Below are 23,501 nucleotides of genomic sequence, written 5' to 3'. Positions count from 1 at the left end.
GGGCTATTTAAATAAATTATGATACATATATAATGTGGCATATTATGCAGACATTAAAATAGAGGTAGCATTCTATATTTTGATATGGAAAAATCTCAAAGATGTATTGTTAAGTGCAAAGAATAAGATACAGAACTTTATGTAGACTATGCAACAACTTATGTGATAAAATGTGTGTTTGTGTGTGTGTGTAGAGATAGGCACAAATCTTGGAAAAGATACACAAAAAGCTGGTAACACTGATTGTCTCCAAGGAGGAGACAGAAGACAGAAACAAAAACGAAACTTTTGACTTTAATTGGTCCTTTTGAAAGTTAAGTCACATGAATGTATTAATTATTAAAAAATAAATATGATTTCAAATTAGTCTTTCAAAAGATTAATTTAACTGGACCTTATCATGGTGAAAAAATGTGATTTAGCAGAGACTTAAAACAAAAATTCCAATCTAGAGTAACCTCCCTTATTCTGATGCCGAAGGTCACAGCCTCAGGATTCAATAAAGATAAGTCTGAAGGCACTAATTTCTGTTATTGGTGAAAGCTCAAAGCAGGATGCGAATACCCTGCACCCCACGGCACTGCTCCATGTTCAGGGCCCTTCCCCTCAGTCGTCTGAGGAACTACTGTGTCAGCCCTGCGAGGAAAGCGGCACAATGGTTGGAGGGAGTGGCAGGAAGACCTGGACCCTCCTCACAGACGCTTTCACTTGGGTTCCACTCATCATGTATTTAGTGAGTGCTAGACACTGGGTCTACCCCAGGAATATGGGAGTCATCTCCGTCCTCCCCATCATGGGCTTTAGAGCCTAGTGAGGAACACAGACAGCAAATAAATCACACAAGTCAATTAGTGACCATCTGTGACTTCTATAAGTAAAGATATAGAAAATATGAGATTGTATAACTCAGAACTGTGCCCACCATTTGCCTGTTTGTGCTCAGCTCCCTTCTTTCTCTGCCTGACTCTGTTTCAGGGGGAACTACCTTTCCCAGGCTCCCTTGCTTCTGGCTTCCTGGGAGGATTGGCCAATGAGAGGCCAGATGTCCATCTAGAGGGCGGGGAAGGGGAGAAGCAGGGTATTTCCCCCTCTCTGTGATCCATTCCAGCAGCTCTGTGTCTTCTCCTCTGCCCTAGCCATCTCTCTGTAGTCCCAGCAACCTGCTCACTAAAGTGTGGCCCTGGCTTTTAAACCCAGGAATGCTGCTTCTCCCTTTTGGACCTTCCATCTCATGGGTGGTAGCAGCTTGTCTGTAAAAAAAAAAAAAAAGATTTCTACAACATGCCCAAATATTCTTCGTGTAGCTCCACCTCTGGGTCTCAGTTCCCGCCTTGAGGCCACATAGGATAAACCCCTGTTGCTGCAGAGGCTAGTGTAAGGTAAGTTTGTGAAGAGATTGTTGAGGGAGGAGAGGCAGGAGGGGGTTGCTGTGGCCAGATTTGGAGGGTTCTTGGATGTTGGACAAAACAATACATTCTATAATCTGTAGACAATGAGAAATAAAGGGCTTGATTAGGAATCAATACCTCAATTCCTATCCCCAGACAATTTGTCCACTGACCTACTTCAGTTAAACTGGACATTTGATACTAGGATGATATTAATGATATCCATAAAAATAATGCTAGCATTATTTAGTGGTTCTCCAGTCTGGTTGCGCATCAAATTTCCCAATAGCACATACAAATATGAGACCCTTGGGTCCACCTCTAGAGAATTTTCATCCTTGGGGGAGACTCAGTGTGATGCCTTTAGTATAGTACTAAGAAAGAGCATGGCTCTTCTGTAAATGATTTCATCTCATTTCGTCTTTAACACTTGTAGTTATCAGTGTTAACGAAATCATCAGTTCACAGAGGAGGAGGTAAGGATTACTTCATCCCCCACCACCAAATTCACCCACCTACCTGCATTGGATGAAACTGCCCCAGTGATGTAAGGTCTATCAGTGTCATTGTGCATCCCTACCCCAGTGAAGGATTTGTTCCCTCTCTACTCAATCATTCCCATATAAACACATCTAAATATTGTCTCTCTTGGTCCTCATCCCTCTGCTCCTCATGTTGGCTCCCTTTTAGAGTGAAACTCCTTCATGAATGTTGTCTGCTCATCTTCTAGTCTTTCCTCACCCACACTCTGATTAGATCATTTCTACCACTCCATGGAGATTGCCTTTGTGAAGGTCATCAACAACCTCTACCTTGACAAACAACTGCCAATTCTCTGCCTTCCCCTGGTACAACATCTCAGCAGCATTTGATGTGGTTGACCACACCCTCTTTCTTGAAACACAATCTTCTCTGCATATCTGGGATTGCACCCTCTCCCATTTTTCTCCCCGCCAGCCTCACCTTCTCAGTCTCTAGGCTGGTTTATCCTCACCTCCCTGAGCCTTGAAAGTTGGGGTGCCCAGAGCTCCGGCTCATCTCTCTCCTAGTCTCACCTCTCTCTATACTCCCTCCCTGGGTGATCCCATCCAGTTCATCCCTCTAACCGATGACAATTCCCAACTGTATCTCTGGATGCAGCCTCTCCTCTCAACTCTAGACTTACATATCCAACTGCCTCCTGGACACTTCCACTAGCATATTTAGTAGGTATCTCAAACCAAGCATATTTAAAATAGAATTCTTGAATTCCCACTACTAAATCCCTCCCTGCTCCAAAATGCATGTCAAATCCCTCTTCCCATAGACTTTTTCATAAAAAAAAAAACCACTACCTTCCTAGTGGCTTAGGCAAATATCTGGGAATACTACTTACATCTTTTATTTTCTTCACGACCCATATGCAATCCATCACTGAGTCCTATCTATACTACTTCCAAGATGTATCCCAAATCAAACCACGTCTCCCATTTACAGCCCCACAATATGGCAGTGGTCCAGGCCACCATCATCCTACACTCATAGAAGTGCAATAGGCTCACACACACTCTTGCCCTGCTGGAGTTCAGGGTCCACAGAGTAGCCAAAGTTATCCTCTCATAGCACACACGGACGTACTTTTTCTTTCTTAAAACCTGCTAGTGGCTTCCCACTGCACTTAGAATAAACTCTTCACCAGGGCCTATAGAGCCCTGCATGAGATGGCTTTTGCCACATCATCTCATACTCTCACCTTCACGCTCATGAGCCTTCCCACGGTCCCTCAGGTGTGCCAGGCTCCTTCCTAACTCATGGCCCTCATCCTTGGTGCCCCTCTATTCATTGCATGAGTCTTATCTCACTAAAGTGTCAACTCAAATGCAACCTCCTGACACTCTTTGACATGGCTGCTTCCCCCAAATGCAGAGCTCATTCCCCTCCATCCTCTCACCCTGTTCTATTTTCTTCACAGTCCCAACACTGTAGAAAATTATCCTCTGTATTTATTTGCTTTATGCTAGTTGTCTGTCTTCCCCTATTAGAATGTAAGTGCTATGGGGTCAGCGACTTTGTCTTGCCACTGTAGCCCCAGCAGCTACACCAGATCCCGGCATATGCAAGTGTCCCAGATATATTTGCTGCATAAATGAAGGGAATGAATCTAGGAGCCAAGTCATGTGGACCCCAACCTACTCCACGTGGCCCAGCTCTGATCTGCCCTGAATCTCACTTTAGCTTCTACGTCTATGGGCTGGAGAGCTGCTGTTCACCCGAATCCATGTCCAATAATGTTCCTGCTTGGACAGCCCAGCCACATACTAATTGAACAACTCTGGGCAGGTTTCTTACTCTCTCTCAGCCTTGATTTACCCCCCTGTAAAATGGGTATAATAATGTCTATCTTGTAAGGCTTCTATGAGAATGATTTATGTAAAGTGCTTAGGATGGCACCTGGAACATATTTAGAGCTTCAATTAATTTAAAAAGAAATAAAATAAACCCATGGTGATAGCTAACATTCAGGGAGTTCTTATGAGGTGCCAGGAATTGTTTTAAGTGTTTTATACTCACTGAAGACCCTAGAAGTCAAGTAATCTTGTTACCCTATTTCTCACATAAAGAAACAGATCTAGAAGTTAAGTACTTGGCCAAGGTCACGTGCTATTCAATGGGAGATCTGGCATTCCAGGAACCAGGATACTAAGGCCGCTCACAATGGTGGCGGCCACATTTATTCACAGCCATTCATCTTTCAACAATCATTTATTCATTCAACTGGCATTCATTCACTCGACACATGTTTGAGGGTACACTGGGTGCTGAGTGTCATTCTACGTTCTGGCACATAGCCATGAACATGGCCAAGCCCCCGCTTCTACGCTCTTCTTGATAAACAAGTAAAAATAAAACATATGTAGCATATCAGATGGTGATAAACGCTGCACAGAAGACGAAAGCAGGGAAGGCAGTGTATTTTACACAGAGTGGCCAGGGAGGGCTTCCCCAAGAAGGTAACACCTGACCGCAGACTTAAAGACAGTGCAGTGCGTGATTTGAAGAGAGAGCAGACGTGAGCCATATGGACACTGGGGTACAGCAATCCTGGCAGAGAAGAGCCAGACGTGGGCTATTTCAGGAACATCAGTGAGGCCAGCATGGCTAGAAGCATCGAAGAACCAGAGAGCAAGCAGTAGAAGGTGAAGGTGGAGGGGAGTGGCAGAGAGCTCATAAGGGGTGTGTATGCCACCAAGAGAGCTTGGGTTTCTACCCTGAGTGAGACAGGCAACCACTAGAAGATTCTAAGGAGAGAAGTGTCACGGCCTGACCACTTAGCCTTCTGTGTCAACCCTGGGCTGTAGGGGTAAGTGTGGGAGCAGGGAGACCAACTGGGAATATTGCAATAGATCAGGCAAGTGCTAATAGGAATTTGCACCGGGATGGTAGCAGTGGAGGGAGTGAGCCAGTATCGGTGGAGGGAGTGCCAGATCTTGGCATGTTTTGAAGACTGGGCTGGTGGAATTTGTTGATTGTGATATATAATAACAAAAATATACACAATCTTTGTCCCTGGTTTCCAGCTCACAGTTCCTGAAACCCGTGGAAACTCCCAAGTGATAAGAGCAATGAGGGCATCTTTTGTTATAATATTTAGTCTCTTGTACTCAGTTCCTGAAATTGCTTCAGAGCCATAAAGATGAAATAGATATCCTGTTATTCATAACAAGCCCCTTTTCACCACAACTGGGTTTATGTCAATGAGGTGACTTTTGGAAAGGAGCTAAGGGTGGGGGATTGTTGCCAGTGGAGCCAACCTTGTGATCAGAAGGTTGAGACTTTCAATGCCATCCCCAACCTCCAGAGGCAGGAGAGGGGTTGGAGATTGAGTCCAATCACCAACGGCCAATGACCTGAGCAACTGTGCCTATGTAATAAAGCTTCCATAAAAACACAAAAGGACAGAGTTTGAAGAGCTTCCAGGTTGATGAACATGTACAGATTTGGAGAGAGTGGTGCACTCAGAGAGAGCATGGAAGCTCCGAGCCCTTTAGCAAATTAATCAAACTGGAAGAGGGGGGTCATTGGAACCTCTGACTTACAGCCATTGGGTCAGAAGCACAGCGGACAACCTGGACTTGCAATTAGCATCTGAAGTTGGGGCGGGGGCAGTCTTGTGAGACTGAACCCTTAACCTGAAACGCGAGGCAGGGGGTCGTTGGAACATCTAACCTATAGCCAGTTCGTCAGAAACACAGGTGACAACCAGGGCTTGTGACTGGCGGATGAACTGGTGGAGGCGGCAGTCTTGTAGGACTGAGCTCTCAGTCTTGTAATCTGATGCCATCTCTAGGTAGATGGTGTCAGAATGGAGGTGAATTATAGGACACCCAGCTGGTGTCCGGAGAATTGCTTGATGGTGTGTGGGAACTCCCTCCCCGCCACACATGTTGGAAATTGGGGTTCAGAACCCAAAATACTGATGAATTGGATAGAGGTGGAGAGAAAGAGAGGAGCCAATGATGACTCCCAGGGCTTTGGTCTGAGCTCCTGCACTAGATGTGATGATGTATTTTGTGCTATGCAGGGGATGTTAAAATCACATTCAAGTCTGATCTGAAACATTTGCAGATTGGGCTGCACACCCTCTAAGCAAGTTCATCATATTAGTATATTCCTTCCCAAAATAACCCCCAGCATGACAGTGTCCCAGTGAGGATAGAAACCTTATTTGCAGATAATTCACAAAGCTGACTCACTCAGGTTCAGAGAAGGGGATTTTAATCAATTGTGTTTCCATATTTTTCCCAGGCATGACATGCAGCAGAACAAGGGGGGCCAGCACCATGCCGTTTCTGAGAGCAGAACTCCAGCGCCCCCTGGGAACCCCACCGCGGACACCGGCTTCACTGTTTTGAGCTTCTCCAGTGGTGAAGAATCTCCCCAGTGCAGCCCAGATCATCAGCTCTTGGCAGAAGAGGTCAAATTCAAGGAAGAGCAATAGGATAATGAGGAGATTGAAGCCCATATCCTTGAGAAATGGCCAAAGGGACTGGGGACATTTAGCGTAGACAAGAGAAAGCTCAGGGAAAGTGTGAGAGCTGCCTTCCACTATGTTATGCTTTAAGAGGATAGAAAGCCCAGAGATAAACCCACGCACATATGGTCACCTTCTCTTTGACAAAGGAGACAAGAATATACAATGGAGAAAAGACAGCCTCTTCAATAAGTGGTGCTGGGAAAACTGGACAGCTACATGTAAAAGAATGAAATTAGAAGACTCCCTAACACCATACACAAAAATAAACTCAAAATGGATTAAAGACCTAAATGTAAGGCCAGACACTATAAAACTCTTAGAGGAAAACATAGGCAGAACACTACATGACATAAATCACAGCAAGATCCTTTTTGATCTACTTCCTAGAGAAATGGAAATAAAAACAAAAATAAACAAATGGGACCTAAGGAAACTTAAAAGCTTTTGCACAGCAAAGAAAACCATAAACAAGACAAAAAGACAACCCTCAGAATGGGAAAAAATATTTGCAAATGAAGCAACTGACAAAGGATTAATCTCCAAAATATACAAGCAGCTCGTGCAGCTGAATATCAAAAAAAAAAAAAAAAACAACCCAATCCAAAAATGGGCAGAAAACCTAAATAGACATTTCTCCAAAGAAGATACACAGATTGCCAGCAAACACATGAAAGAATGCTCAACATCACTAATCATTAGAGAAATGCAAATCAAAACTACAATGAGATATCATCTCACACGGGTCAGAATGGCCATCATCAAAACATCTACAAACAATAAATGCCGGAGAGGGTGTGGAGAAAAGGGAACCCTCTTGCACTGTTGGTGGGAATGTAAATTCATACAGCCACTATGGAGAACAGTATGGAGGTTCCTTAAAAAACTAAAAATAGAACTACCATACGACCCAGCAATCCCACTACTGGGCATATACCCTGAGAAAACCGTAATTCAAAAAGAGTCATGTACCAAAATGATCATTGCAGCTCTATTTACAATAGCCAGGACACGGAAGCAACCTAAGTGTCCATCAACAGATGAATGGATAAAGAAGATGTGGCACATATATACAATAGAATATTACTCAGCCATAAAAAGAAACGAAATTGAGTTATTTGTAGTGAGGTGGATGGACCTAAAATCTGTCATACAAAGTCAAGTAAGTCAAAAAGAGAAAAACAAATTCCGTATGCTAACACATATATATGGAATCTAAAAAAAAAGAAAACTGGTCACGAAGAACCTAGGGCAAGACGGGAATAAAGACACAGACCTACTAGAGAATGGACTTGAGGATATGGGGAGGGGGAAGGGTAAGCTGTGACAAAGTGAGAGAGTGGCATGGACATATATACACTACCAAACGTAAAATAGATAGCTAGTGGGAAGCAGCCGCGTAGCACAGGGAGATCAGCTCGGTGCTTTGTGACCATCTAGAGGGGTGGGATAGGGAGGGTGGGAGGGAGGGAGAAACAAGAGGGAGGAGATATGGGGACACATGTATATGTATAACTGATTCACTTTGTTATAGAGCAGAAACTAACACACCATTGTAAAGGAGCAATTATACTCCAATAAAGATGTTAAAAAAAAAAAAAGAGAAGGAACAAACCATGGCTTGCTGGAGAATCTGACTGAGGATCTGATTTCAAAGTCCGTGTGAGTTTCCCTATGGGTTCCCACATATTTTCTGTGCTCCACTCTGGAGGGAAGACCTAGATCCAATGATATGTGAAAGAGGCCAATGTGAGTGCATCTGAAGGGACATTTGCATCATCGGCTCTGTCAGGTGATGGACCGACGCCTCTCAGGAAGCACTGATGATGAGGACGATGGGATGATGAAGATGCTAGTGAACCTAAGTTGGATGCCGGCTCTACGTCAGTGGCTGAGATGAATGCTCTACATCCGTCATCCCATTTAACGTTCACTACCATCCTCCAACGTGGCTATGACTTTATCTTCACTTTACTGTGAACTAAGTGAAGCCCAGAGAGTTCAAGGAACTCATCCAGGGCCCCACGAGCTGTGAGCATCAGAGCCCAGGTCTACAGCCGGGCCTGTATCCAGGGTCTGTGCACCCACATGGTCACCGTCCAGTCTCACGAGGGAGGAGGGTTCTGTCACTAAAGCCGGGTAAGCAGAGGATAGATGACCCCAAATGAGGGGCAGGGACTCAATCAGAATTCTTTTTGGCTCAGAATTTTCCAGGCTAGAGACTCCAGGAGACAAGGAACCTGCATCCTTGAGACCACATAACGGGGGTGGCTCAGCTCCAGAGACGGTTTCAGGTCCCTTATGCTCCCCTGTCCTCATTCCTCTCCTAAATCACAGATGAGCCATATGCCTCAGCCAGGATCAATCCCATTGCTGGACCTGCTGGTGACCAGGACCACCTGACTCCAAGGACCCCCAGCTCCACCCAAACTTCCCTCCAAGTCACCCATCTGGGCCCCTTTCTTTGGATCCGATCCTAGCCTTAGACATTGAGTCAGCCTCCTCTTCCTCTGGGACAGCCACCAACAGAGACAAAAAACGAGGCATCAGGATGCAGTTTCCATCCACACCACATCATGGGAAGAGTGCAGCCTTGTGGTCTAACAGACCTGTGTCTGAATCAGGTCAACCCCATTCTTTGTCACCATGGGCAAGTTGCTGGGCCTCTGGTTTACAATAATACAGAGAGTTGTAAGAAGTAAATGATGTACCATATGTCAAGGACTGGTCTATAGCTGGAGGTGAATACATGGTAGCCAACTTCTTTAATTTTTGCTCCTTTTCTCCCCTACAGAGTTACTATTCAAGCTGAGACTCAATTCAACTTTTATACTTATAATGATGAAAAAAGGAACTGGCACCTGCTTGGGGTATGACAACCAAAGCCCTTTGATCAATCTCTGTCTTCATCCTAGGACTCCTCCATCACTTAGAAATTTAGTACTTTTCAAATACATTTTCTCTTTTGCTTTCCCTCTGTTTTGTTTTGCCGCCATGTTATTGAGGATGGTAAAGCCACCTTGATCACCTTCATTTCACACGCAGGAAAAGCGCTGGCTGAGAGGTGAGAGGTGGCAAAGTCCCATGTCACACACTTGGCAAGTTGGGCAGTCAGGACTTGCTGGTCCACGACATCCAAAGGACATCCAGTGTTCCTTTTCCTGTACCAGCTGCTTGGCTTCAGAGTTTTCTTCTGGGGCAGGCTTGGGGCATAAGTGCCCACGGCCAGATATAAGGTAGGAATGTGTCACAGGCAATAGTGTCTGGGGCCAGGGGTCACTCCATCTACTGGAACAGGCAAGAGGAGTTGGGGCCACAGGCTTAGCGACAGTGCCTTGGAGACCCTGGCCAGTGGTGCCAGTCTGGGGCCAGCTGGTCACTTATCTGTTGTCAAGTAGTCAAGGATGTTCCAAGACCAGTGCCAGCAGGACACTATGATCTCCTTGGCAAGTGGAAAGATCATGGTGCGTGGCCGACGTGTGTTGGGTCCTACCTGAGCTCAGGCACTGTGTGAGCTGGCTGAGTTTGGCCAGATGCTCTGACCTTGCTCAGTTCCCATTCTCCATCGATAGACCCCACGGAGTCGAATGAATTAAACAAGAGGGTGTGTGTGAGTGCCTGAAACATTGGGGGACCTCAGAAAACGGCAGCCCTGACTCTACTCCACGACCGTTGTACCTCCTGTGTACTGAGTTCTCATTAGCTACTGCCCTGGAAGCGCGCCTGGGGACACAGAGAATGTCGGCACCTCCTCTACCTCACTGGGGTACCACAGGCCTTTATGAGCATCACATGTTTTCAGACGGCCTCCTGCCCCAGCCTATGGAAAGGCTGCTCTGAACATCATCGGTTCTAATCTGGGGATGTGAGGCTGAGTGTAAAGGAGTGGGCAGCACCATTATTAACACTGTTTTTGAAGCCCCAGGGCCGGGGGGGATTTCCTGGGGTCTGATGAATCTCTTTGCTAATTCAGGTCAGTGCAATATGGAGATCTGTGGAGTCCCTACTGTGTATGGTGTCAAGGTGATGATGAGTAAATAATATGGTAGATAATAATAGCTTCTCTTTATTGAGCTACTGCTAATGGACCATTCCCCCTCCATTAATTTTCTTTAGCCCTTATAGCATCCCCTGCAGGGTAGCAACTACTGACTCCATTCTATAGATGACGGAACTGAGATTCAAATACATTAAATGACTTGGCCAAGCCCACACAGCCAGGATGTAGAGGACTCATGATTCAAGTTCACACACGGTTGCTCTAGAGACTACTCTTTCCATTAACACCTCAATGTCCCCCAGGAAGTTGCTATGAGAAAGGACGTAGAGAAAATGTTTTGGGGGAATTTATTGATAACTCAGTCTTATACGAGAGAAGATTAGCCAGGGTCTGTGCACCCACATGGTCACCGTCCAGTCTCACGAGGGAGGAGGGTTCTGTCACTAAAGCCGGGTAATAAAAATGAGGAATAAAAATAAATTTAAAAATAAATGAGGAAAGAAGCTCAGAGGTAAATTGGATCTGAGTAGAGGGGGCGAGGATTGGGAATTTCAAAATGAAATTGATACTCACCGCAGCCCTGTTTGTAATGCAAAGGATTTGAAACAACCTGAATGTCTCTCAATAGGGAACTGGTTAAATAAGTTATCATCCAGTCATACAACGGAAGACTGTCTAAGCAACTGATTTTTAAAAAGCAGATCTATCGGTACTTATGTGGAACAATCTCTAAGACACTGTGCTGACTCTTCTCCATTTGCTCCTGTAAATGGATCCCTCCCCTCTCTCCCCGCTCTGCTCTGTGCCCTGGGAGCTGGTCCTCCTGAACCGCACCAACAAGACTCCTGAGTTTTCAGGCTTCCACTTGGGTTTGACCAATGAGAGGTACCAGCAGCAGACTGGAGGGCAGGAGGAGAAAGGAGCCAGGGTATTTCTTCCTAGCTCCTCCCTGTTTGGACAGTAGGGTTCTGACATAGCCTGGTGCCTCTACAATCTCAGCAGCTGCCTGTCAGCCCATCACCCATGGATTCACCTCTCCTTGGCCTCCGGTACCCTACTTCCGCTCCTTGCCCTTCTGGCGTTAAAATTTCTCCGGTTGGACTGAATGGAACTCTGTTGCCTGCTGGGATCCTGACTCTGATACAGACATATTTATGAACATTACAGAAGGGATCCCCAAACAGAGATGGCCCCCACTGACCTCCCAAGAACCTTTCCGATCAACTTCACCAGGAACGTCCCCACAAGTCCACCAATGGCGAATATGGACACGGTCACAGACCAGAGCAGAGTCAGAGTATCCAGGTCTATCCGATGTCCATGTCTTCTCTCCCACGACTCATTGTAAAAGGTCTTGATGTACTGAAAACAGACAACAAACCAAGTTATTCCTCCGTCCCATTCTGCTGTCCTCGAAGCCAGCCAGTTTATAAACAAAACAGCTTTTATGGAACATTGTCTTCATGCCAGGCACTTTGCTAAGCTCTCTTTGAGCTTTATTTCGTTGAATCCTTCTAACACATTTTGTGGATGGGCCCTATATTTACATCCTTTTGCAGATAGGGAAACTGAGGCTCAGAGAGACAAGGTGACTTGCTCAGCTAAGTGGTAAATCTGGGAGTCAAACTCAGATCTGACTCTGAACTTAAGGGAACCGCACAGCAGAATCACCTCAGAAATGTGTTTAAAATGTACGTACTTAACATAAGAGAAAATATTTACCACCTAGATAGGTAAAGATTCAAGACACACAAAAACACGAACCATAAAAGAAAAACAAAATGCTCATTTGGATTTCATCAAAATTAAATTGCTGTGCTCTTTAGAAAACATCATGAAAAATGAAAAGACAAGCCACAGACTAAGCTAACATATTTGCAACCCATATAACTACAAAGGAATTGTAGTCACAATATGTAAAGAGTTCTAATAAGTTAATAAGAAGACAACCCAATCAGAAATGAGTGAAAAACTTGAACAGACTCCAAAAAAAAAAAAAAAATTCAAATGACCAGGAAGCTAATGACATGATGCTCAACATCATTAGTGAAAAGGGAAAAGCAAATTACAACCACAATGAGATGCCCACTTCACACTTATTAGACCCCCACTGCTGTCAATTCTGATTCAGTGGGTTTGGGGTGGGACTGAGTGATTCTAATGTGCACCAAAGACTGAGGTCACAGCACTACACTCCCCAAAAGAGTTCCATGCTCAAGATGCTCATAGTTACCCATAGCTACCCAATAAGGACCCACAGACTTCTCCAATAAGTATGTATGGAGTATGACGTGGCAGAAGAAGCATAGGGTCCGGTCACACAGACCTGGGCCTGAATCCCAGCACCATGATTTGCTAATGATTTAAACCAATGCTGGACCGGCTTCTTCATCTGCAAGATGGGAAAGACGACACTGATGTCTCAGGGCTGTTGTGAAGGTCATATGAGAACCTGGAGCAGTGCCCAGTACTTGTGTGGAGCTCACACAATCCCCAGGTCAGTTAACAGGTCTGGTAAGAGTAAGTAGTGACCAGCAGTGTGTACTTTCGTACATTGATGGTGGGAGTTTAATTTGTACAGTCATCTTGGAAAACAGTTTGGCGTTATCTAGTAAAGTTGAAGATGATCCTAACCTACAACCCAGCAAATCCATTTCTAGAAAATTCCCCTTAGTTACCGAAGGGGATATTGGGGAGAGTGGGAGAGATAAATTAGGAGTTTGGGATTAACATTTACACAATACTATATATATAAAATAGATAAACAACAAGGACCTACTGTATAGCACAGGGAACTATACTCAGTGTCTTGTAATAACCTATAATGGAAAAGAATCTGAAGAAGAAAATATATATATATATATATATATATATATATGCATAACTGAATCACTTTGCTATACACCTGACACTAGGACAACATAGTAAATTAACTTTTACTATAGTAAAAAATGGTAAAAACCAAACCAAAACAAAACAAAAAAACCTGGCACTCTCATAACTGGAAAAAAAAAAAACAACAACCCTCCTCTTTCCCATCTGCCCTAGGATACATCTATCCAAACATCCATGGTAGCATCGCTTATAACAATCCCACACAGAAAACAATCCAGATGCCCACTGACAGCAGAAGAGATAAACAGATTGTGGAATAGTTATAATATGAAACACTACAGCCACAAGCATGAATGAATTATAGCTACGTGCAAACATGCAAAATAAAGTCTCACAAAAAATAAGATTGAGTGAAAGAAGCCAGAAACAAAAGAATGCATACAGTGTGATTCCATACCTAACCTTCAAAAGTATGCAAAATTAAAAGGATCTGGGGGAATTATACAGAGATTATAAAACTACAAAGAGAAGCAGACAAATAATTATTTCAAATGTCAGGTCAGTGGTCACCTCTGGGTGACGGTGGAAGAAATGATTGGAGAGGGGCATTTGCAGGACCTTCTATTCTCTATCTTTTACTCTTCTTCTTACGTAGGTGCTAGGTTTACAATCATTCTTTAAACTGTGTGTGTGTGTGTGTGTGTGTGTGTGCATTTTCTATATTCTTTAAGGATAATATGTTTCACCATTTAAAAACTTTGTTTAAATGGTGGAAGTGTTCCGGGCAGAGGGAAAAGCATGTACCAAGGCGGCTGAGGAAAGCTTGGGGTGTCCGTGAACAGAGAAGAGGCCAGTGGGGGTGAAGTGGGACAGTAAAGGAAGGAAGGGGCTGCATGGAGTTGAAGGGGCTGGAAAGGACAGGTTATGTGGGACCATAAGGTCCTGGTAATAAGTTTGCTTGTTATTTAGATTTTTGGGGAGGGGATAGAGTGGGAAACTATTGTAGGGTTTTAAGCAAGGGGAGGACATGGCATGGCTTTTATTTTCAGGAAGCCCGTCTGGCTTCAGAGTGCCAAGTGGATTAAAGGGGGGGGCTAGAGAGGAAGCCGGCACCCTGTTGGGAGGTTTTGCAGTCATCTAATGTCATGGTGGCCTGGACCAAGTGATGGAGATGAAAGAAGGGGATGAATTTGAAGTATGTTCTTTTCTTTTGCGGTACGCGGGCCTCTCACTGTTGTGACCTCTCCCGTTGCGGAGCACAGGCTCCAGAGGCACAGGCTCACCGGCCCAGCCGCTCCGCGGCATGTGGGATCTTCCCGGACCGGGGCACGAACCCATGTCCACTGCATCGGCAGGCGGACTCCCAACCACTGCGCCACCAGGGAAGCCCTGAAGTATGTTTTGAATGTAGAATGGACGGGACTAACTGAGTGATTGGCTTCAAGTCTGGGGAGAGAGGGTGTTGGTGATGGCAAAGGAGGAACGCAGCAGACTACCAAGTGTTTGGCTTAAGCAAATGGGCGGATGACAGGAGATGAAGAAGTGAGGGGTAGCACCCTCTCCCTGTGAGATATCTATTCTCCTCCCATTTTCTCTCTCCTTCTGATCCCATAACCACCTTGCTTGTAGTATGGAGTGAGGATAGGATATATTATCAACAACTAGAGCTTTTCCCAATGATGATGAAGTTTCCATGTGTTAATACACAAGACACTCTGATCTGCGGTCGCCCATTGATTCATTCAACAAACCTGTGCTGAGTACTGGGAACTGCGCTGCACACAGACGTAAACCAAACCCCGGATCTCAAAGAGCTCTAGTCCACTGGAGCTGGTAATGCATCGCATAATTTAAGGATGCTCTTGGCTGCGAGAAACAGGATATCCCAACTTGAAACAGCTAAGCAACATGGATATTCATTAGGACTATTTGTCTGGTGGCTCCGTGATGTGGTAAAGAATCCAGGTGCTTCCTTTTGCTTCCGTCTGCTAACCATAGTTTTGACCTTATCCTAAGGCTGCACCCACTCATAATGATAGGATGACTCCTAGTAGCAGTTTTGACCACATGCTTTCCCATTCATGTTTGACTAGAGAGAGTACTCCTGACCTCTCAGAGACCTCTTGATGCTAAGAAGAACTTTCCCAGAAGCCTCTAGTAAACCTCTCTTTAAATCTTGTCCACCCTGGTTGGGGCACAGGCTAACTACTAAGCCAATCGTTGGAGAGTGGGATGGGAACCATGAACTGGATCTCTGGTCCCGAATTCCATTTCTTTATCTTCTCCTCCTCACCTTATTAAATAGCACACCATTCTCCAATTGCTCAGCTAAAAGTCATAACTTCATCCTTAACGCTGGCCCTTGATCCACACCCCTCAGCTAAGCCATCTGGACTCATCTCTGTCTGTTATGAGTTGAATTGTATCACCCCCAACAATTCATATGTTGAAGTCCTAGCCTCCAGCACCTCAGAAGGTGACCTGTTTGGAGACAGGGTCTTACAGAGGTAATCAAGTTAAAATGTACTTACAAAAATGATATGTTTGGACACAGAGACGTGCATAGAGGGAAGAAGACTCTCCTTGTGAAGAGACACAAGGAGAAGATGACCATCTACAAGCCAAGGAGAGAGGCCTGGAACGGTCCTTCTTTCACAGGTCTTAGAAGGAACTGACCCTGCTGAAACCTCAATCTTGGACTTCTAGACTCCAGGACCGTGAGAGAATAAATTCCTGGTGTTTAAGCCCCCAAGTCTGTGGTACTTTGTTTTGGCCTCCCTTGCAAATTAATACACTGCCTTACCTTCAAAATACTTCTCACGTCTTTCATCACTGAACCCAGCCCAAGCCATCATCCCTCTCCCTGGGGCTCCCATAACAGCCCACCATCGGGGACCCTCATCAAGTTGCCACGCCCAGCTTCTCTGAGTGGCTACTGTGCTCCCTGTCAGTGCCTGGACATGAACATTGAACCTTAGTTTTCAAGTACTCCAGTGGCCATCCGTCATCCTTCTGGCTGCCCAGCATCAGAAGCCCCCTTCTAATTTGGGAGAACTTGCTTCCTTTTCTGAGCCCTGCGGGAAACAGAGCCTGCTCATCGCTAGAGGTTGAAATTGTCAGACACATGCTCTTCCCGGCATCCCCTGCAGCTAGGGAGTGGTCATGTGACTAAGGTTTGGCCAATCAGAGGCCTGGCTTCGCATGAAGCGCGGGAGGCCAAGAACCGGGACTGAGAACTCTTTGGCAGCAAGGGCCTACCAGGAGGATTGGGTTTGGGGCAGCAGCGGCGGCAGTGTCCTTTGCTGGCTGTGCAGGAGTGGCAGTGATGGCCACAGCACACCCCCCCAGGACCAGCTCTGGGATCCGGCTGCAGAGCTTTTAGGCCTGTCTCGCCAGTCCTCCCACCAATCTTGGGAGCCGCTCACTATTTTTTCAACAACGTCTTTTTTAGCTTCAATCAGACAAACGTTGTTGCGTCCAACTCCTGAAACTCTACCAAAACACATAAATAATCCCATTTCATCCTCACAACCCTAGCGGTAGACACCCCGTTTACAGAGGAGGGAGCCAAGAGTAAGGTAACTTACCCACGGCCACGGGGCCAGTAAGTGGTAGAGGAGGATTTATGCAAAATCTGCCTGGCTTCAGAGCCTGAACACGGCAACCTACCAGTGACAACCCATTTCATGACAAAGGTGTGAAAACAGGGCAGCTAAATCCAACAGGACATTTATTGACTTAAAGATCCGTATCGGTTAGGGCCCTGTTATGGGCTAGACTCCCTGTCAGGTCCCGGAGAGTGTAAGGAGGACACCCCTCAAGGAGCATACAATAGGGCGGGAAACAGCATGGTTAGCGCTAAGCCAGAGGGATAGATGAGCCACAGGTAGGCAGGCGGGTACAGGATGCCCCGAGGGCTACTTACAGGGTCCAGACCCTCCAGAGAATCTGGAGTGAGTATCCTGGACTTCCCAGGCCTCCTGCCCAATAATCAGCAGACCCCCATGCGTTGAAGTTCATTCTTGGATGTCACTTGGTCCCTACTGCCATCCCGCACGGATTCAAGCAACTGCAGCTTCATTGGGAGCAGTCTTGCTGATACCTGCTCTAGAGAGCCTTTTATTCCCACGCCTGCAGCAATGACCAGTTTCCTGAGTTAATGTACAGAAACTAAAAGGACGCTGTTTGGGAGGAAATGTTCTCTTTTCCTTTCCAGTCATTCAGGAGCCTGGTGGGGAAGGAGGCAGCTTTCATATCACATGCTGCTAGGCGCTGCTTTGGGAGTCTCTGCAGAGACTTCTTATTTCAATTTGGGGAAACTGGACAACACAAGCATCTGCAGAGGGCTGGAGAAGCCTGGAAGAGTAGCCCCCTGAGGAAACACGTCTCCAACAGTCCCCAAAAGCTGGTTTCAGAGCGATGGCTTTAGTGATGAAATGTTTGTCTTTGGGTGTGAATTTAGCAAAGGCCTAGATGAAAGGCAGCCCAAAAGTATATCTGAGAGCAGAAGCCGGGTGTTGGGGGTTGGTAAGCTAATTCACTGCAGGATTCATTCACTGGGTTGGAGATTCACGGAGCTGGTATATGTCAGCACTGACTTGTAGTGCCTTGTACAGAGTGGAGGCTGAAAGAAATGTTTGTGTCTTAAATTGAATTTCTTCTATGGGCCGGTCACCATATAATAATAAAAATAGGTAACCCATACATCATATTCACCACGTGTCACACACTATTTTAAGAACTGGACACATGTGAACTCATTCCCTCTGCAACCCTATGAGCCAGGCAGTGTGTTCTGAGTTCTCTCTCGGGCAGCTGAGGAATCTGAAGCCACAGGGCTTTCCCAAGGTCCCACCATGGGCACGAGGCAGGGTCAGGACTCAAACTCAGGCAGCTGGACTCCAGAACCCATCTCTTAACCACGATTCTATTCCCATTCTTAGTATGGAAAACATAAAGATGATCACATCAATACCCCAGCCGCATGTGGAGAGACTGAATTAGGGGAGAAGCGGGGACGTGGAATCAACATTGGTTGACTGCTAAGTATGTACTGGACATCTGCATACTTCCCTCGGCTCAGCCTTGCAGACATCCTGTGACGTTTCATGAGAGCCAAGAACTCTGGAGTTGAGCCATGCATCTGAAAGCTACACAGAAATCCAGTGGGACTGCACACCCCACTCACGCTCACAGCGTCTGTGCCCTGGCTTCGGAGCCTCCTCTTCCTGGCCGCACTGCCATGTCACACTCCTCAGTCCCTTGCATCTGGGGGGAAGGGAGGGTCATAGGACTACTGCTCACCAAAAGTGTGTGAGTAGGTGTGTCACCTCCATCGAGGATTAAGGGTTCGTGTGCCTTCTCCTCACCCACTCCCTTTCCCTGCAGGCTAGTCGTTCACAGAGAGCCCAGCAGAAACCTCTGAAGCCCTGAGGAATGGGGGAAGGCACTCAGCAGAAGAAGCCTGGGCCCCTGTGTGGCTGCATGGAGCAGAGCGGCCCTGCTCACCTGCTTTGGGTGGTGACGTGGATGAGAAATAAACCCTCATTGTGTTCGGCCACTGAGATTTAGGGGCTGCTTGTTATAGCAGCTGGTTTACTCAAACACAATGACCCCCAAGCCCATGACAATGACCATGACATGAGGCTTTAGGAAAGAGGGAAGATTTAGGGCAAAGTCATGAAGGGTGGGTAGGTTTGGAGCTAGGGGCCTTCGACTAGAAGTTTCCTTTTATATTTGGGGGAAATTGTAAGTCTCCATTTGAAACAAATGTTCTGCAATAAAATATAGTTTGAAGATCAGTGTGCTAGCTAATCTCTAGGCCCACTTTGGGCCATCTCGTTCATGGAGTCCACATTTTACACTTCCATTGGGCCTACTTCCGAGACACCCATTCTTGTGTCTTTCTATCTGGATTTACATACCTACTTCCTTACCACCAGGGGCCTGGGTTCCCACCCTGTCTTCTAGAGACGAGTTCTGCAGTCCCTGCCTTCAAGAAGCTCAATGACAAGAGCCGAATAAGCATGCACTTACAACATGGAGTGGAAAGAGCTGGGGCGTTGGGAAGCTGAGAAGGGCTGCAGCCACTCAGCCAGGCCACGCAGATCAGGTACGCAAGAAAGGCGGGGTCAGGGGGGTGGTGGGTAGGCTTGGGTCAGATGACGGTAGACAAAAATTCTCAAAGGTGGAGAAGCTGATGGCATAGATGATGACATAGAGAAGCGATAAATGAGTCAGTGGGGTTGGAGGGTGGCCCAGCAGCTGGAGAAAGTTTGGAGAACAAGGCAGGGGCTGGTCGGAACTTGACTGCCAGGCTAAGGAGTCCGCACTTCATCCTGTGGCCGTTGAGGAGTGATTGGAGGATTTGTTCATGGAATCGAGATTCTGCTTTGTGTGTTAGAACATTCACTGTAGGTGCAGTGTGAGGCTATTTCAGAAAGTTTCTCCTGGAGGCGGCTGGGCCAGGCAGGAGGCTCCTGGATTGATAAGACGTGATGAGTCTAATAGAAATGTTTGATGAACTCATCAAGGAGAATTTATATTATGACTAGTAGTGATTAGAGTCCAAACTGCAAAGAAAGTCATAGAGGCCACGTGATTAAAGGAAAGGAGACCCAACAAAGAGCTGAGAATCTTGGGGTCAAGACTTGCTTGCACTGCTGAGTCCTGTGACCTCCAGCAAGTGGCTCTGCCTCTGAGGGCCGGGTTTCCAGTGGTTAAGGACCCTGGAATCCACTTTATTCAACTCTTAGCTCGGCTTCTTTTCTGCTGGGTGACCTTGAGTAAGTTACTCAACCTCTCTGTGCTTCAGGCCCCTCCGCTGTGAAATCATTTTCCTCCCTAAAGAGTTACCGTGAGGATTTAATGTGAGGATGAACACAAAGGACGGCGCTGGGTCCACAAGAAGCACACAATACAAATCAGAAGCTGGGGTGGCTGGTGGTGATGTTCATATCATTATTTCTATCTCGTGACATAAGAGTCCTAGTCTTGTTAGACTTGTTTATTTCTCAGGTCTATGAAGCCATGAGTAATTGACCACTATCTCCCCAGCCAACAACACGGGGGCCAAGCTTCTGGCACCAAATTGAACCATGCAATTCCCAGCCAGGAGGACTGAACACCTCCAAAGGATGACAGGAAATTGCCAGACAATGGGAGGCACATTACCTTGTAGGCTGTTTTACAATGTTAATGTTCCTTACTGATTCGCAGAGCCTGTCAAGAACCCATCTCAAGTTTTTCTCAGGAGTGCTATAATAATACGCATAAATAGAACCCTTCTGTGGATGGACCAGAGTGTACACAGCATTGCATAAAAGAACAGGTCATGCCCGTAACTCCTTAGGGATTTGGAGAGACAGTCCGCACCACTGAACACACTGGCACAGGGAGGAAAACAGTACAGAAGTCCTTACAAAAGTGCCCACCACCAGACCAGGCTCTTTGAAGTAAGGACCACACAAGACAAAATTCCATAAGCCCAGCAGTGGCACCTAATGTCACCCGAGTAGCACAGCTGAGGCCTCCTATGCAGAAAAAGTGAATGTGTCTGGCCAGAGACTTCTAGCCTCTGAAAGGTCTGCTTGCAAGATGGGCCCCGGGCTGGCAGCAGGGACCTTGGATTTGGGGAGGGACCCCACCATTCCCAGAACTGAGAAGAGGAGTTTGTAGGGCCTAAGCTGTGCCAACAGTGTGGTTTGCGCTTCTTTTCCGGAGTCAGGAATTGTACACATGCCAAGAGGAGGTGCCTCTGTGACCGACCTCCTATAAAAACCCTGAACCTAGGGCTTCCCTGGTGGCGCAGTGGTGGAGAGTCCGCCTGCCGATGCAGGGGACACGGGTTCATGCCCCGGTCCGGGAAGATCCCACATGCCGCGGAGTGGCTGGGCCCGTGAGCCATGGCCGCTGAGCCTGCGCGTCTGGAGCCTGTGCTCCGCAACGGGAGAGGCCACAACAGTGAGAGGCCCGCGTACCGCAAAAAAATAAATAAATAAATAAAATAAAACCCTGAACCTTGCGCCTCTGATGAGTTTCCCTGGAGGAGGACCGCTCACGTTGCCATCACAGATTGCTGCTGGGGAAATTACGTGCGTCCTGCGCACTGCCACGGGGAGAGGACCCTGGTCTCCTCTGCACTTTGCCCCAGGCACCTTTTCCCTTGACTGATTTTGCTTTGTATCCTTTCCCTGTAATAAATCACAGTCACGAGTAAGCCTCCATGCTGAGTCTTATGGGTCCTCCTAGCGAATGATCAAACCTGGGGTGGTCTTGGCAACGCCGACCCACCTCCCAGGTCCTTAGGAAAATATCCAGCTACATCTCGACTTAATATTCAGTTTGCAGGTTTGTGGTGGCTTATTTCCTTCCTACTGTGTGATTCCCCTGGAGGAGTTTGGGTAACTGAGGAGAAAGAGGCTTCTGTACTTCCAGACACCTGAGAATATTTCACTCCTGCAGCTGGCTTTCAGAATGAAAAAGGAACACAGTGAAAGGGGATACATCAGCTGCAAATGATCATTGGAGAGTAAGATTTCCAGAGTTTTCTGGGTTCCCCCCTCAACCACCTTTGCAATGAGGAAGGCTGGCCCGACACTTGGGTTTAATTAAATAGAGCACGAAGAAAGGAAGTTTCATTTTCTATGTGGCCCCAGGCAGGAGCAGAGAGAAGTGTGTGTGCTCCCAAATATCCTTCTTATAAAAAAAAAAAAATTGACCTGGAGCCTCTCTCCTGCTGGAATGTGCTTTTGAGAGATCACATAGCTGTGTTTGCAGGACAGTGCATCCACACAGACCTGTTCTTACTCTGAGATAACATTTCCCACTCCTTTCTGCATGTCCTCTGGTGGTCTGGAGTGAAAAGGTGGGTTTTTTCATTACTGTTCAAATTGCTTATGGCTGCTACGAATCAGTCTTGAGGCAGTAGGGACTCTCGAGGAGTCTTCAAATCCAAGTTCAGGGTGATGGTTTTGAGCACCAATTATGGAATAACTTATTTGCAGAACAGGAATAACAACCCTAGCTTGCGGATGGGGCTGCAGGAAGAATCAGATGGGGGTGAGGGGTCTCTAGCATGATGTCCAGCATATAGTAGGTGCTCAATAAATCTCAGTGTTTTTCTCCCATGGGTCAGAAAGAGAATGTTTCCAGTTTTATTTGTCTGGGTTTGTTCATACCAGCAGTGCCATCCAACCTCCTCCATCCAGGTTTTCCCAACTGCTTGCCTTGCTGGGTTGGCCGTTCCCCTGTTCCTCTGTCTGGCTACACCTCCCCCACACCTCTAAGCAGAGCTGCCCTGAGCATGGATGGAAATGTGGTCCTTTCCCCTTTATGTTCAACGAAGGCATTTTCCCCAGAGGAACTTTATGAAATGGGAAAATTCTGAATCAAAGAGGCAGGCATCTCAGCTCCAATAATCTGGGGACCCCAGAAGTAGGCAGGGGTGGCACCCACAGTCTGGAACACCCAGACACCAGCACCCCAGGCCTGGAAAGGCCCCCCTCCTCCTGTCAGCCAGCAGCTCTGCCAGCTCTGATTAAAACCAAACCAAACAATGACTCACAGATCCCAATGTAAACAATGCCGCAGCAACTTATACTAGAGAAAAACTGAGAACAATCTTAGAGGTCCACATTAGGAAGACGGGACATCTGTGTGACGTGGCAATACACAGCTGTTAGAAATCCTGGTGATGGGGAATATTCAGTAACATGGAAAAATGCTTACAATGTAAATATTGAGCCCAAAAACAAGAATATAAAATGGCATATATGACGAGCTCTGCAGAAAAAAAAGTAGATTTAGATAAAGCCTTAAAAGTGGCCTCTGAGTGAGGCCGAGGTTGTGACTATCCATTGGCTGAGTGGCCTTGAGTCAGTTACCCCATCTCTCTCCTCTCGGTAAAATGGGATTATTGTCACAATAGCTGCCTTGCGGGCCGGTATCCCAATGAGAGATACAGTCCGTGTTTCGTAGAAGGGGAATCATAGCAGTAGTTTTATCATTACATTATTAAAGTTGTACTGTTTGCTTTTGCTAATAGCAGCCTGTTTTGCTTTTATAACTAGTGAGACAGGGTGAGGCAAAAGGAAGAGAGAAGAAAGGAAAAAGCAAGAACTGAGATTCCCAAATCAGAGGCAGTTCTGTTCCACACTGAAATTAACCAGAGATGCCCGTCTCATCAAATAACGGCTAGTTGTTTCTGTAATAATAAGATGCGCTGGTTTCTCCTGTAATCTCAGTCCCCTCCCACCGAGATGCGGAG

The 23,501-nt window shown here is 46.4% G+C and overlaps 1 protein-coding gene across 1 annotated transcript in view; it reads right to left on the bottom strand.

Annotated features, from left to right (window-relative positions):
- Nucleotides 1-23,501, bottom strand: part of SLC2A9 (solute carrier family 2 member 9) — a 182,794-nt gene that overhangs the window by 145,731 nt on the left and 13,562 nt on the right. The window contains 1 exon segment of the mRNA XM_082652658.1: nucleotides 11,601-11,761. Within this exon segment, the coding sequence (XP_082508784.1) occupies nucleotides 11,601-11,761 (161 nt within the window).

Source organism: Grampus griseus (genome assembly GCF_964374135.1).
Source record: "Grampus griseus genome assembly, chromosome: 4".
In the NCBI taxonomy this organism is placed as follows: domain Eukaryota; kingdom Metazoa; phylum Chordata; class Mammalia; order Artiodactyla; family Delphinidae; genus Grampus; species Grampus griseus.
The sequence above is the reverse complement of the archived record's forward strand: the minus strand, read 5'-3'. Positions and strand labels throughout refer to the sequence as shown.